At 49.8% G+C, this 15,533-nt stretch overlaps 1 protein-coding gene across 1 annotated transcript; it reads left to right on the top strand.

Moving 5' to 3' along the window:
- Nucleotides 1–11,266: 11,266 nt before the first annotated feature.
- On the top strand, nucleotides 11,267–15,302 carry FNDC10 (fibronectin type III domain containing 10). Its single transcript, XM_083454283.1, has one exon. It carries the CDS (start codon nucleotides 11,775–11,777, stop codon nucleotides 12,594–12,596), a length of 822 nt encoding a protein of 273 aa, XP_083310409.1. The 5' UTR covers nucleotides 11,267–11,774; the 3' UTR covers nucleotides 12,597–15,302.
- Nucleotides 15,303–15,533: the final 231 nt, after the last annotated feature.

Raw genomic sequence — 15,533 nt, 5'->3', positions numbered from 1 at the left:
TGAGATTCTTTTTTTACATCCTGGTCTGTTTTGCTACGGGTAAGATATTGGGGGGCGGGGTGGCAGAAGGCGATGTTGCCTGTGTTTTGGAAGACAGAGAACACCCAACATCGAGACCCACTGCTGAAATGCAGGTTTATCGTGTGAACCTTATTTATTTATTACATATACACCCCTTGATTGTAAAAGCAGCAACCTCAAAGCGGTTTACAAAAAGATTAAAGCAAGAAAAAAAGGCTTTCAGTGCTTAAGCGCCGTAGGAAGCTGCCTTCAGCAGTGTCGAACCTATGAGACCATCTAGCCCTGTATTCCCTACACTGACTGGCAACAACTCTCCAGGGTTTCAGACAAGGGGCATTGCCAGCCCTGCTGGGAGATGCCAGGCATTGAACCTGGGAAAGTTGTTCTTGATTAGCACCAGTCAGCAGTTTTTAATCTTATAAATTCAGTTTTATCAATAACCAGGGTAGGGAACCTCTGGCCTGTGGGCCAAATTTGGCCCAAATGAGCCCCGATTTGCCTTGAGGGCCTGCTTGCCCTCCAAACAACGTACACAAGCCCTGCATCTGACGTCAAATGTGACTTCAGGTGTAGGCAGTGAGAGAAGTGGCTGGATCGGGGACACAACTCAGTTTTGTGTTAACTCAATAATGCAGCTGATCACCACCACTGTACCAAACATTTGGCTGCGAGAACAGGATGCTGGGCCCTTAGCCTGATCCAGCAGGGCTTTCATTTATGGTGGAAGGAAGGATGCAGGCAGGTGGGGAGCTGGGTGGGGCCACAGTCACACTTAATGTACCAGACTCAGCTGGTAGCAGCCAGGATGCCAGGTGCAAATGTCAGCTCAAAAGCCCAAGAGTTTGGAGCTGTGTAGCTGACGAAACTGTGAAGCCAGGGATTTCTGCTTGCTTTTGTGCTCTTCCCTCTCAAACTTTGATTTAATGCATCGCCGTCCCTCGCTGCCTGCCATGAATAGCTCTTTCCAAACAGATTAATCAGAAGCTAATTCGTCTGCTGGGCCATGTAGCAGTCAAACGACATCCCCAACTCACTCCGGGGATGCGGCCCTTTTCATCACCAGCTGGGATTCTGATCTGAGCTGACATGCTCTTGGTTTCGACATGGCCGTTTCTCTGCCAAAGCCTCCTCTGAGAAATGAGTAATGGGGGTGGATTTTCTGCCTGAACCTTTGCTCCTGTCCTCCTTCCGCCAATCTCCTTGATGGAATAAATGAGCTGTGCCGCTTGTCCCAGGCAAAGTCCAGAATTATTAGTAGCATTGAAGCTAAAATGTACACGCTACAGCAGCCTTTCTGAAGCTTGGTTCCCCAGATGCCGTGACCACTGTTTCGGCTAGATAGGGATGATGGGAGTTGTAGTCCAAAAACATCTGGGCCCCAAGGTTGAGAAAGGCTGATCTGGAGGGCCAAGTTAAGTTGCCGGTTAAGTTGTCGAGGGCTGATTTCTTGTCCTGTGATAAAATTGCTTCTGTTTCGATCGCCAAACCTTTCAGGGGACCATTTGCAATGGTTTGGCACCATTTTTGAGTAAATTGCCTAAAGTCAGCATTTTTGCTGAAATTGTGACCCCGGGGCTTAGGGATTTTTTCAAAAAAATATTTTTCCGCCGGTTAAGTTGTCGAGATCGGATTTCTTGTCCTGTGATAAAAAGCCTTCTGTTTTGATCGCCAAAGCTTTCAGGGGAGCATTTGCAACCGGGCACCATTTTTGAGTGAATTGGAGAACGTGAGTTTTTTTATGAAATTGTGACCCCGGGGCTTAGGGATATTTTCTAAAAAGCTCTTCTTCCGCCGGTTAAGTTGTCGAGGTCTGATTTCTTGTCCTGTGATAAAAAGCCTTCTGTTTCGACCGCCAAAGCTTTCAGAGGAGCATTTGCAACCGTTTGGCACAATTTTTGAGTGAACTGCCGAAAGTCAGATTTTTTCTGAAATTGTGACCCCGGGGCTTAGGGATATTTTCAAAAAAATCTTTTTCCGCTGGTTAAGTTGTCGAGGGCTGATTTCTTGTCCTCTGATAAAAAGCCTTCTGGTTCGACCGCCAAACCTTTCAGGGGAACATTTGCAACCGTTGGGCACCATTTTTGAGTGAATTGCCGAAAGTCAGATTTTTGCTGAAATTGTGACCCCGGGGCTTACGGATTTTTTCAAAAAAAACCTTTTCCCACCGGTTAAGTTGTCGAGGGCTGATTTTTTGTCCTGTGTTAAAAAGCCTTCTGTTTAGACCGCCAAACCTTTCAGAGGAGCATTTGCAACCGTTGGGCACCATTTTTGAGTGAACTGCCGAATGTCATATATTTGCTGAAATTGTGACCCTGGGGCTTAGGGATTTTTTCCCAAAAAATCTTTTTCCACTGGTTAATTAATTAGGAAGCTGATCTGTTTTTTAAAAAGCCTTAGTACAAGTACGTCGATAAACAGCAGGTGGCTAACACTATCTCAAGACGTTTGGGCTTTTGCAGAGGTGGCAAGTTGCCATTGGCACAGAAAGGAACACTCCTTCCTGTTTCCGGATCATTCTGAGCTGTACTCAGTGGCAATAATTTGGCCTGACACACAAGCTGTCATGGAAAATCTTCTGGGGACTAGGTGAAGGGTAAAGGGACCCCTGAGCATTAGGTCCAGTCAGTGGCGTAGCGTGGGGGGTGCAGGGGGGGCCGGCCGCACCTGGCGCAACATCTGGGGGTTAGGATTAGGGGGCGCAAATCCACGGGTTAGGGGGCTCAAATTACTTGCCTTGCCCCGGGTGCTGACAACCCACGCTACGCCACTGGGTCCAGTCGTGACCGACTCTGGGGTTGCAGCACTCATCTCGCTTTATCGGCCGAGGGAGCCGGCATACAGCTTCCGGGTCATATGGCCAGCATGACTAAGCTGCTTCTGGCGAACCAGAGCAGTGCACGGAAACGCCGTTTACCTTCCCGCCGGAGCGGTACCTATTTATCTACTTGCACTTTGGCGTGCTTTTGAACTGCTAGGTGGGCAGGAGCTGGGACCGAGCAACGGGAGTTCACCCCATCATGGGGATTCGAACCGCCAACCTTCTGATCGGCAAGTCCTAGGCAGGCCACAAAAAATGGCTCAGTGGGCCTATTTTGGCCCATGGGTTGTGGCTTTGACACCCCTGCTGTAAGTTCCAAGCATCCACATGTTGCTATTTTAGAAGCTCAGCTCAGCAAAAGTCAGCATGGTGAGCGAGACATGTCTGGAATCCTAGAGTGCGGTTGCCAGTCTGCGTAGACCAGTCCTCTTCAACCTGGCGCCTCATTTCGGACTGAAACAGGTGCCCAAGCCACCTGGTTTCTCCCACCATGATGAGATGTATCATTTCCCCTTTTAAAATGATTGCAATTATTCCAAACATCTACAAAACCCCTCCTCCTTGGTCTCTGGAGCCATCGTGCAAAATGTGGTTATGGAATTTTAAGAGGCATCCTAAGTCATAGCCAAACGACTGTCCAAAATATATTGTACCTGGGCCTATAAATCAGCATGTGCAAATTAGCACCTTTTTTGCTTTCTCTTTGAGATGGTGAGTTTCCTTTGGTTTTGGCCACCGCTGTCCTCTTTGACGCTGAGGTTTGCGCTGGGAAGAGAGCAGTAGAGTCAAAGATGGGCGTGATGATACTATCAGCTGTGGTTCGCCCCCCCCCCCTTTCGCTTTCCAACACTGCCAATTATGATCTATTTGTCACCATTTGCGGTTCTCTGTCCCTTCTTTAAAAATATCAGTGGCAGTGTCCTTTCTAAAAATGGGACGGAACAGTACCTCTAATCTAATTAGCCTTTTCTCTTACCCGGAGGGAAGAAACAGAAAAGCAATAACCCATAACCCTTAGTTTTCTGCACAATATTTTGCAGTCTTGCTTTGACGAGTCCAGCGCATCTCAGCAGTGAGCAATCTTGAGCAGGGTCTGCTCAGGCAGGGGTGAGATACCCGAGGACTGCGGGCCTAATGTGGCCCTCCAGGCCTGTCAACTGGCCCCCGCAGGACTCACTCCAAGCAGCATTCCTCCCCAGATGACATCCTTTCTTCACAGGCCTTCTTCCTCGCTGGCAAAGCTCCTTATCTGGAAGTGCCCTTGAATGGCAATAAGGCCTTCCCTGGATGGAGTGCAGGGCCTTCAGAATTTGGCACAGCTGGAATGTAGCCTACTCTACAGACAGAGTTAGTGTCCTGTCAGTTGTTCCACCCACTTTTCCTTCTGGCCCTGCCAGCCTTTGCCAGGTGGTCGTTGAAAGGTTGCGCATGATGCAGCATGGCCCCTAGGCTGAAAAAGCTTCCCCGCTCTGGGGCCAGGGCATAGACACGTTTAAAATGGGCATCAAAAGATGTCAAGTTAAATTAATTGGAAAAAGCTTGCAAATACCGGATAGGCTTAGGATTTAAATATGTAATATATGATGAATTGATATGTTTAATACTGAATTGGGAAGGAAGAAAGATGTTAAGTGATTAAGTTAATTTTAGAAGAATACTGATTTGGAAAACCGTTAAAATGATATCCATTGAAATCCAACCAGGGGGATACGAGGAAGTCACTTAACACTGTTAATTAGATTAAGGTTTAAAAAGGCTATGATTTATGTTTGCTTGTTTATTTGTTTGTGTGTTTAAATTTTTGTGAAAAAATCAATAACTTTTTTTTGGAAAAAATAAATAAAATGGGCATCAAAAGAGAGGTTTTTGCACAAAGGAAGAAGCAAAAGGAGCCTCTGTCAGGCGTGCAATTCGGGAACAGTCTTCCCCCATCGAATCATAGTGTGTTACTCCAAGGTTGGTTTTTTCCTGAAGTTTTCCAAAATTCCACACATACATTTCAATGCATAAAAAAACCTTTTTTTCCCCTTTTTACTTCCCACCCTCTTTTCCATGGTGTTTCTGTTTCTCTCCCTCTGCTGCACCCAGTCTTCTATGTCTTAAACCTTAACAAAACTACTATACTGTAATCTTTAATCCCTTCTGTTGCTCATCGTTCAAATCCTGCTGGGGGGTTCATCATATAATATTTCTTTAAATAATCTAAAAATGGTTTCAAGTCTTCCACAAAACCTTTTTCATTAGGTTCTCTTTGTTGGGATACTGCCAGGGAGACAAAGGCCATCTCCATGCCCCACGCTGTCTCCGGACGATCTATCGACCTCTGGTAGAAACGCAGTATCAATCAATTAGCGACAAAAGCCTCGGAAATAGCTTCCCACATTCCAAGACTGTTGCACGCTTTATCAGCAGAGTTCGTACAGCGAAAGATGCACTCAGGAGAACATTATTTACAACTTTATTCAGCGTTGGTCAGAACAAAGAGAAAACATGACTGCCTGCTCCGATGTTCAGGCACAGAGAGAAAAAACGAAAGCATATACAAAACATAAACTTCCTGTGAACAGGAAATACACAACAACCTGCTCCCTTTTTAAGGTGGAACGGAAATATGCTAACACTCTTAATTTAGCTGTTAATTTTGTCAATTCTGCATAATCCATCATCACCTTGTTTAGCCATTCTTCCCTCAAGAGTCATTTAGTCCAACCCCCTGCAATGCAGCGAAGAACAGCTCTGGAACATCACTGATTTCCAGATCAAACTGGTTGCATTTAGAAAAGCTATCTTGTGCCTCCTTAGCCACTGGCAATTTCACCCTAAGTGCTGGGGAGCTGGTCCCTCTGGAGCTGGCAGAGCGGAATGTCGGGAGCCCAAATGGTGGGCGGAGCTGGAGCCAACAGGAGGCGGAGTCAAGAAACAATAGTTGTGTCTCCACCCTCCTCCCTGCTATGTTCCCCAAGGTGTAGGACAGCGGTCAGCAAACTTTTTCAGCAGGGGGGCGGTCCACTGTCCCTCAGACCTTGTGGGGGGCCGGACTATATTTTGGGGGGGAATGAACAAATTCCTATGCCCCACAAAGAACCCAGAGATGCATTTTAAATAAAAGGGCACATTCTGCTCATGTAAAAACACGCCGATTCCCGGACCGTCTGCGGGTCGGATTTAGAAGGTGGGCTGGATCCGGCCCCTGGGCCTTAGTTTGCCTACCCATGGTGTAGGTGGTGAAACTAAGGAGGAGCAAGCTGGCAGGCAAAGCCATTCTCTGGACTGGTCCTAAACAAGAAGGCAAGCTGTAATGCTGCTTTGAAATTTAAGAAGGTGCCTCAGACAAAGTCAGCCGATTGGCCCATCCAGCCCAGCATTGTCCAATCCAGTGTTAAGGAATCTTTGCCAGCATTTCCTTTTAGCCAAACTCCCAAGGGCCACATGCCAGCATTGGGCAAAGAAAGGAATGCAAATGTTATCTTGGCACACTAGGCTGGTTTCTATAGACATGCAAGCACATAGGAGCTTTATACTGTGCCAGACCACAGGGCGATCTCAGTACCGCCTACACCATGGGTAGGCAAACTAAGGCCCAGGGGCCGGATCCGGCCCAATCGCCTTCTCAATCCAGCCCACGTATGATGTGTTTTTTACATGAGTAGAATGTGTCCTTTTATTTAAAATGCATCTCTGGGTTATTTGTGGGGCCCACCTGGGATTTTTACATGAGTAGAATGTGTGCTTTTATTTAATTTTTTTATTTTTTAAGAATGATTGGAAGCTTTTTACAGAAGACTTTACTGGCTAAGACATGATGCTGAATAAATATCTGGTGCTTTTAATTGTTATTTCCTTTTTCTTTTCTTGTTACTTTTATTTTTTTTTTTGTATTTTTTGATGTGGAGAATTTTCCCCCTCTCTTTTCTTTTTTCTTTTTCTTCTTTTCTGTGCTTAACTTTGTTGTACTTATCTTTATTGTAAGATTGTATTTTAAACCAATAAAGATGTATTTATTAAAAAAAGAAAAGAAAATGTGTGCTTTTATTTAAAATGCATCTCTGGGTTATTTGTGGGGCACAGGAATACGTTCATTCCCCCCCCCCCAAATATAGTCCGGCCCCCCACAAGGTCTGAGGGACAGTGGACCAGCCCCCTGCTGAAAAAGTTTGCTGACCCCTGACCTACACCAACTTGAACCAGCTCTCCAGAGTTTCAGGCAGGAGTCTCTCCCAGCATTATTTGGAGGTCCTGGGGATTGACCCTGAGGTGTTCTGTGTGCAGGGATGCAGGTGGCGCTGTGGGTTAAACCACAGAGCCTAGGACTTGCTGATCAGAAGGTCGGCGGTTCGAATCCCCGTGACGGGGTGAGCTCTCATCGCTCGGTCCCTGCTCCTGCCCACCTAGCAGTTCGAAAGCACGTCAAAGTGCAAGTAGATAAATAGGTACTGCTCTGGCGGGAAGGTAAACGGCGTTTCTGTGCGCTGCTCTGGTTTGCCAGAAGTGGCTTAGTCATGCTGGCCACATGGCCCAGAAGCTGTACGCCGGCTCCCTCGGCCAATAAAGCGAGATGAGCACCGCAACCCCAGAGTCGGCCACGACTGGACCTAATGATTAGGGGTCCCTTTACCTTTACCTATTCTGTGTTCAAGACAGGTGCTCTACTACTGAGCTACATCCCTTGCCCCTTCTCTAGTCTCCATCCAGAAATGCAAGAGGCATTAAAAGAGGTCAAGGAGACATTGCAGCCAGATTTTAGAAAATAAAAATACTTTGCATGCAAAGCAGGGCTGGGAAGGGTTATGACCTGGAGAAGAGCTGGGAGGGACAGATGGAGAAATATCAAGGGTCACTTTCAGTCTACTCTGGACCTCAGGGAGAGAGTGTTTTTTTTTCCATTCCCTGCCAGTGTTTCAGCAGGCGACGCCAAGGATTCAAGCAGGTGCCTTCTGCATGCCAAGCACGTATCCAGCCATTTGAACCACGATCCCTCTCTTTTGAGCAGTTTCAGCGCAGGGGGCAGGAAACACCCTGCTGGACAAACGCTTGGCTTGACCCAGCAAATCTGCTGTGGCCCATTAGACAGATTGTATTCTAAATTTGGCTTCATTTGCAAGCGAGACGGCCCCGTGTCCCCAGCGATCTTTTATTAATGAGCCTTTTTGCAGGGAGCTCGATGTTCCCTGGGCGGAGCAGGTCACCCGGAGCAGCCAAGAGGCGGTTGGAAAGGAAGCACAGGCATTTGTCAAAGCAGCCACTACAAGGTGCGATGTTTTGCTTGGGCAATTTCTTCTGCTGCTGCTGAATTCTCTCCCTCTCTAAATGGGCATTAAATAGGAATAGGAAGCAAGAGGGGAAACGACTCTGTTCAGACTGTGACCTGGCAAGCCAAACGCAGCCCTTGCTAGACACGCAACAAGGTTTTCCAAATGCATTACATTCCCCCTCGCCCCCCCCAAAAAAACCCATTTATGCAACTAGAATGGAGCTGGTAGCAGAAAGATGATTTTAAGATTATGGTAAGACATGGTGGATTCGAAAACCCTTCAGGCGTCCTCACCCTAGGAGCAGATGTTGTTGCTGGCATCTTTCTATCTCGAGAATGGAAAATGATTTCTTTTTCTTTTTGCTAGAGAGAGAGGGAGCCATGCTGCAGAGCTCTGTGTGTGTTTATATGTAAATAAAGTAGATTCGCCAATATGCTGAGTTGCTGAGGTTTGTTATGCATGATGCACAAACTCTGCAGATCCCTAAGTGCGCTGGTGTCAGTTGGCATCGGTCGCTGTGATGTTCAGGCTGAAGCAAGCTTTTGAACAATCAACGAGGAGGGAGGGAACGTGCCAGTCGGGCATGTGTCTCTGCCAGGGTCCTACTCGAGTGTAGGCTGAACTCCTGATACTCCAGGAGTGAAGTCAAACCACTGTGTTAGCAGCATCAAAGTGACTTCCTTGAGATGCAAGCCAGGGCAGTGTGTATGGAGTCCTGGGCAGTGGCGTAGCATGGGGGGTGCAGGGGGGGCCGGCCGCACCGGCCGCAACATCTGGGGCGCGCGCTCGCACTCGCAGCTCTCTGCCCCTACCTGGCTCACTCACTCTAGGGGGTGCAAATTACTTGCCTTGCCCCGGGTGCTGACAACCCATGCTACACCACTGGTCCTGGGCTGCCCAGACAACAAGACCCCATTCTTGGCCTTGTTGATGTGGTCAAAAGGAAAGCAGAGCAATACATTTGGCACAGGCTTGGCTGCAGGAGTTGCCAGAAGGAAGCGTACAAGGCACCATCCAACCGTGTTAGGGACTCCAGATTTGGAGAGGGTTTACTCCTTAGCCTGATCCTTCTCCCAAATGTATCTCCTAGATCAGTGTTCCCCAACCTTGGGCCTCCAGCTGTTTTTGGACTACAACTCCCATCATCCTTGACCACTGGTCTTGCTAGCGAGGGATGATGGGAGTTGTAGTCCAAAAACAGCTGGAGGCCCAAGGTTGGGGGACACTGTCCTAGATGGGCTCCCTTCCCAGGTTGACAAGACCCCTCTAGGAGTGGATAGGGACCTAAGAAGAGCCTACTGGATAAGGCCAATCATCCTGATCTAGTCCAACATCCTGTTCTCATCCTGTATTTTTTGATCCATAAGACGCACTTTTTTCTTCCTAAAAAGGAAGGGGAAATGTCTGTGCGTCTTATGGAGTGAATGCGTTGTTTCTGGAGCCAAATTGCCCAGGGGCAAAAAGCAGATCATGCTTTTTTTAAAAAAAGAGGGAAGTGGGTGTTGAAACAAAGCCGCTGATTGTTTGCCAATCGGGGAGAGAGATAAGGGACGCTAGCGGAGGCTGCCTGGGAGTGGGGAGGTAAAAGCCCATGGATCCTCAGGATTTTTACATATGGTCACCCCAAATTCACCATCAGATCACATAGCATGTCCATGGCTACAGCCTGCACCAAAAAAAATCACGCATCCACCGTTGCGTGGGGCCACAATGGCACAAGAACATGGTTACAAAGCACAGATCCACATGGATCCTCAGGATTTTGGGTCACCGCAAATTCACCATCAGATCACATGTCTGTGGCCACAGCATGAACCACAAAAATCATATATCCACTGTTTCGTTCAGAATATTTTTTTTCTTGTTTTCCTCCTCTAAAAACTATGTGCGTCTTATGGTCAGGTGTGTCTTATGGAGCGAAAAATACAGTAAGTGGCCAACCAGGAGCCTCTGGGAAGCCTGCAAGCTGGATCTGATCACAAGAGCCCTCTCCCCTCCTGTGGTTTCCAGCAGCCGGTATTCAGAAGCATTGCTGCCTTCTCCATGGATTGGTCTAATCCTCTTTTAAAGCCATCCAAGTTGGGGGCTGACACGGCTTCCTGTGGGAGTGAGTTCCACAGGTTAAACTACACACTCTGTGAATAAGCGCTTTCTTTTTTGGCGGTCGACATTCAGTTTCATAAGAAGCCCCGAAGCTGTAGTGTTCTGCAAGGGATATATAAACCTTGCATAGAAGCCAACTCCTAGGGGCCAAGGTCTCTTAACTCACTCCCTGAAATATTCCCCCCCCATCCCAAGTTCATGGGCATTGTCATTCAAAAGGTGTGTTTGCGACCCATCATGTGATTGATTGATTCTGTGACATAAATCAAAACAGCTTCAGCAGCATTACTCTGGAACCAGCTCTGGATATGACCTCACTGACTCTGCAGAAAAGCAGAGACTTCACCTTGCCAACAAAGGTCCATATACAGTGGTACCTCGGGTTAAGTACTTAATTCGTTCCGGAGGTACCGTTCTTGACCTGAAACTGTTCTTAACCTGAAGCACCACTTTAGCTAATGGGGCCTCCTGCTGCTGCCGTGCCGCCAGAGCACGATTTCTGTTCTCATCCTGAAGCAAAGTTCTTAACCCGAGGTACTATTCCTGGGTTAGCGGAGTCTGTAACCTGAAGTATATATAACCTGAAGCGTATGTAACCCGAGGTACCACCGTAGTTACAGCTATGGCTTTCCCAGTAGTGATGTATGGAAGCGAGAGCTGGACCATAAAGAAAAGAAGGCTGATCTCCGAAGAATTGATACTTTTGAATTATGGCGCTGGAGGAGACTCTTGAGAGTCCCACGGGCTGCAAGAAGAGCAAACCTATCCATTCTGAAAGAAATCATCCCTGAGTGCTCACTGGAAGGACAGATCGTGAAGCTGAGGCTCCAATACTTTGGCCACGTCATGAGAAGAGAAGACTCCCTGGAAAAGACCTTGATGTTGGGAAAGATGGAGGGCACAAGGAGAAGGGGACGACAGAGGACGAGATGGTTGGACAGTGTTCTCGAAGCTCCCAGCATGAGTTTGACCAAACTGCGGGAGACAATGGAAGACAGAAGTGCCTGGCGTGCTCTGGTCCATGGGGTCACGAAGAGTCGGACACGACTAAACAACAACAAGCTGCACAACCCTGTGAGGTAGGTTAAGCAGAGAGCGAGGGGCTGGCTCAACGCTTCAGAGCCAAGGCCGGATTCGAACCCAGGTCTCGCAGGGGTGACACTCTACCTACTACACCACACTGCCTCTATACAAAATGCACTTTGAATGGTTCCCACGCGCACCCCCTCTTCTCTCCGATTCCACCTCCCAGACCCAGCGAGAGTTAACCGCGCCGCCGCCGCTGCCGCCGGGAGGAGGAGGGCCGCTGGGCGGCGCCCGAACCTCCCGGATCCCACCCGAAAGGAGGCGCCACCGCCGGCGCCAGCGCCTCCGCCTCGCCCTCTTCAAGTTGGCACTTTGAAAATGTCCCTGCCGTTTGCCCGGGAAAGCCGAGGTCGCCGGGGTCCCGCCTCGGCCTGCCTCCGGCCGGGGCTTCCCTTTGCGCCCAAGCCCCGCTAGAGCGCGCCGGATCCCGGCCCGGGAAAACCGTTTCCACCGCGCTGCTCGTGCTCCTGCTCCTCCATGCCCCGGCGCCAGCCATGCTTCTCCGGCTCCTGCTGCTCGCCCTGCTCGGCCTGGGCCGGGCGCCGCGGCCCGGAGGCGTCCCGACGGCTTGGGGAGCCTCGGAGGCCCGCGGCGCGCACCGGGACCCGCCGCCCGGAGGCGCCGAGGACGCGGGTGCGGAGGGAGACCCGTGGTGCCCGTACAAGGTGCTGAGCGAAGGCCCCGACGGCGTCGGAGGAGCCTCGGGGGCGCCGGGCGGGCGCCTGTGTTTCCGCAGCCGGGCGCGGGGCTTCCAGTGCGCGCCGCGGAGCTGCAAAGCGCACCGCTCGCCCGGGCGCGCCCTGCTGGCCAACGTGCTCCTCAACGGCAGCGTCCTCCTGCAGTGGGGCTGGCCTCCCTTGCTGGCCGAGGGGGAAGAAGACGGCGACGACGAGGGAGCCGAAGCTCCCACCTCCTCGGCCGAGGTCGGCCTGCTGCGCGGCTTCTCGCTCTCGTGCTCGTGGGAAGGCGCCTACACGCGTTTCCAGTGCGACCGCGTCCAGCTGGGCGCCGCTTGCCGCGACTACCTGCTGCAGGACGCGCACGGCAGCGTCCGCTACCGCCTCTGCTTGCAGCCCCTCTTCGCCGCTGCTGCCACCGCCAACGGCACCGATCCTGATTCCGCTCCTCCTCCCCGGTGGCCCCCGGAATGCGTGGAGTTCACCGTGGAGCCGGCCGGCATGCGGGAGATCGTGGTCGCCATGACGGCCGTCGGGGGCTCCATCTGCGTCATGCTCGTCTTCATCTGCCTCCTGGTCGCCTATCTCACCGAGAACCTCACGCCCTCCGCCGCGCCCGCCGCCAAGAGGGGAAACTGAGGCGGGTTAAGCCCCGAGGAGCGCGCAGTGAGACCCTGGCTGCCCTCGGGTGGACGGGGGAAGAGAGCCCCAGCGAGCAACCATTGAGCGTGCGCATCTTGCCGAGGAAGCACAGCCTTGATCCCTGCTCCGAATTACTTTATGTAATCACGGGAGTAAGCCATAACGGGGTGTAGCGTCGGAAGCCCACCCCCCTTTCAGATTGGTTTCACATCGGATGGGGGACCTGTGTGTGGAGATTCTTGCATTGCAGGGGGTTGGACTAGATGACTCTGGGGTGCCTTCCAGTTCTGCAATTCTAGTATTCTTTCAGGTTTGCTTGGCTATAAAGCCCCCCTCCCGGGGGTTGCTTTCTGAGTAAGCCTGCCCAGGAGGAAGGGGCTGTGCAGGTGGGATCCCCGGTCACATTTACTTGGGAGCAAGTCTGGACTTTAACTGGCGAGCGGATCCATTTGCAAATTAGGGCTGCAAAGGGTCTTGGCCTGATTGGGGGAAGCACTTCTTTTCAAAATCCTTTTAGCTCAGTTAAAAGGGTGCCTTCTTTGGATTAATGCCACACTTTAAAAAAAATAGATATATTTGGGTTAATTTCTAATATTTCCCCTCTTCTCACACATCTGGGAATGCATCTTCCAACAAGAGACATGACATTCTTTCTCTCCTCTCCCCCCCCCCCCACTTTCACTGCTGGGCATATTTATGCAAATTCAATTGGCTGACCATTTAATCAATGAAAACTCATAGGATGAATCGACATGGGGCCCTTTTAGATTACCTGTTTATATTGCATTCATCCTGATATGTTTGCAGGGTGGTTAGACAACTCCTGAAAGGAAGTGTTGCCCTTCTAGTGTGTTTTCACTGTTACTTTCCTTATTGCAAAAACTCCAGTCTTTTGGGGGAAGCAGGTTTGCTGCCAAGACTTCCCCACTATAATTGACCAGGCGGTAGGTAGCTCAATGGTAGAGCATCTGCTTTGCATGCAGAAGGTCGCAGGTTCGATCCTGACGTCTCCAGCAAGGGCTGAGAATGTCTCCTGTGTCTAAAACCCTGGGTCACTGCTGCCGGTTGGTGTTGCCAATACTGGGTTATATGGACCAAGAGTCATCTTCCTGCATTTCTAGAACCTGAATTTGCTGGTATGTGATTGGACCCCGCTCAAAGAGAGCGATGGTCTGGAAGCACCCTAAGATTTGTGAAGTGGTTATGAGAGTGATGGTAGACTGCGCTGGACCCACCCTTTCTGTTGGGGGGGCAAGGAGAGAGGAAGGCTCCCTCCCCTACTTAATGAAACAGTGGTTCTGGTCCTCTCTGCCTAGAGACCTCTGGGGGAAGCCCTCACACAGTCGCCCAGGACTCATCTCCACACCTGCACACATCACGTGACAACTGCACCATCAAGTGACGACTTGACTTGGGTTTTTGGATTGTGGGTCAGTCACCACCTAATAGGAAGCCCACTTGCTCCAGGTCGCCCTGCTTTCAATGGTGTGAGCTCCCCATTCACTGCCTTTTCTGGTTCTTTGAGAAATTTGCAGGTAAAGTCCCACATGCTCTGTTAACCCCTCACTGACTGCACTCACCTTGCCTGCCTGCACAACGTACAGATGTCGTATTTTAAAGAGGCATCTCCATTTTGGGGGGAGCAGCCCTTTTTGGTGAGAAGCGGTGCAAAATGCCTCCAGTCTTGGAGATCCCAGGGATAAGGACCATGTCTGTGGGGCTGCTGACTATTAGGAAAGAGACTAGTGTCTGCTCTGGGAGCAGGCGGGGAATAAGAGGGGAAGCTAGGACCAAGGGGAATCCCTTGGGTGGGTGAGCAGACATATAAGGGCTAGCTGAAGATGATGCTGGGAACAGCTGTGATGGAACAAAGCAACCTCTGGCTGTGCATTCATTTTTTCCCCTCCCCAAAGAATCCTGGGAACTGTAGTTTGTTCTGGGTGCTGGGAATTGTAGTGCTGTGCAGGGTAAACTGCAGTTCCCAGGTTTCTTGGAGTGGGGTATGCTTCAAAGGCACTTTGTGTATGCAGCCTCTGTTTCTTCCTTGTTCAGAAGTCTGTTCTGAATGCCAAAGCTCGGGTGGTGTAGGAAGTGCAGGAATAAATGCAAACTGTGCAAAGTGCCCCTGAGCGTGCGCAGAGTCCTCTCCGAGCTAAGCAGCGGTTCCCTCCACCAGCTGGTTGGGGAAGTGGGGGAAGCTGGACACTTTCAGAAAAAGTATAGAAGCATCTCTCCACGGCACCTGGCCCTGTTGAAGCAAAGTAGGGTTGCCTCCATTGCATCAGCTTTAGCTTAGAGACACACCTGGACCGGTCCAGAATATGCATCTTCTCATCCATCATGTCTGGGACTTGTTAGCCTGCATCTGGACCGTAGATGGAACTGATGCCTCAAGTAAGGAGAACCAGGCACCTCTCTTCCCCAAGAGTTGAGCTGAATTCTTGAAGCAGAAAACCCCAGAACTCAAATGTGACAATCTGCAGTTTGAAGTTTTGAAAATGCAGTGTTTTTAAAAAAACGATCTCGAAGTAACTTTTTCTATGCTGTCGTAATCCAACACCTGCTTAGACGGGGGACAACGTGTAGCAATGAGCACATATGTGGGTGGCTCTAGGTATGTCCCCAAACCTTTGACCTTCAGCACAAAGAAGTAGATTCTTTTAAAAAAGAAGGGGGGAATGGTTTTCAGGTTTTATATATGGGGGGAAATTGAATTTGAAGTCATTCGTTTCAAATTGTTGTCAAACATCGTTCTGTGTCTAACTGTTCTCAAATAACTTTAGAGGGAGATGGAGGCTTCCTTGAAACTAGAGTTTCCCAGAGACGAAATTCAGGTTTCAAAAGCTTATCAAATCAAATCAAATTTTATTAAACGGTCACAGACCAGATTAACTCGTACAGCTAGTCAGCGAAACATAACACCAGGAAAAAGAA

The sequence above is a fragment of the Podarcis tiliguerta genome (assembly GCF_965153285.1).
Source record: "Podarcis tiliguerta genome assembly, chromosome: 8".
NCBI classification, from domain to species: domain Eukaryota; kingdom Metazoa; phylum Chordata; class Lepidosauria; order Squamata; family Lacertidae; genus Podarcis; species Podarcis tiliguerta.
Note: the sequence above shows the minus strand (reverse complement) of the source record. Positions and strands in the feature narration are given on the sequence as shown.

Coding starts and splice junctions, on each gene's coding strand:
- FNDC10 (XM_083454283.1), top strand. CDS start 11,775: ATGCTTCTCCGGCTCCTGCTGCTCGCCCTGCTCGGCCTGGGCCGGGCG.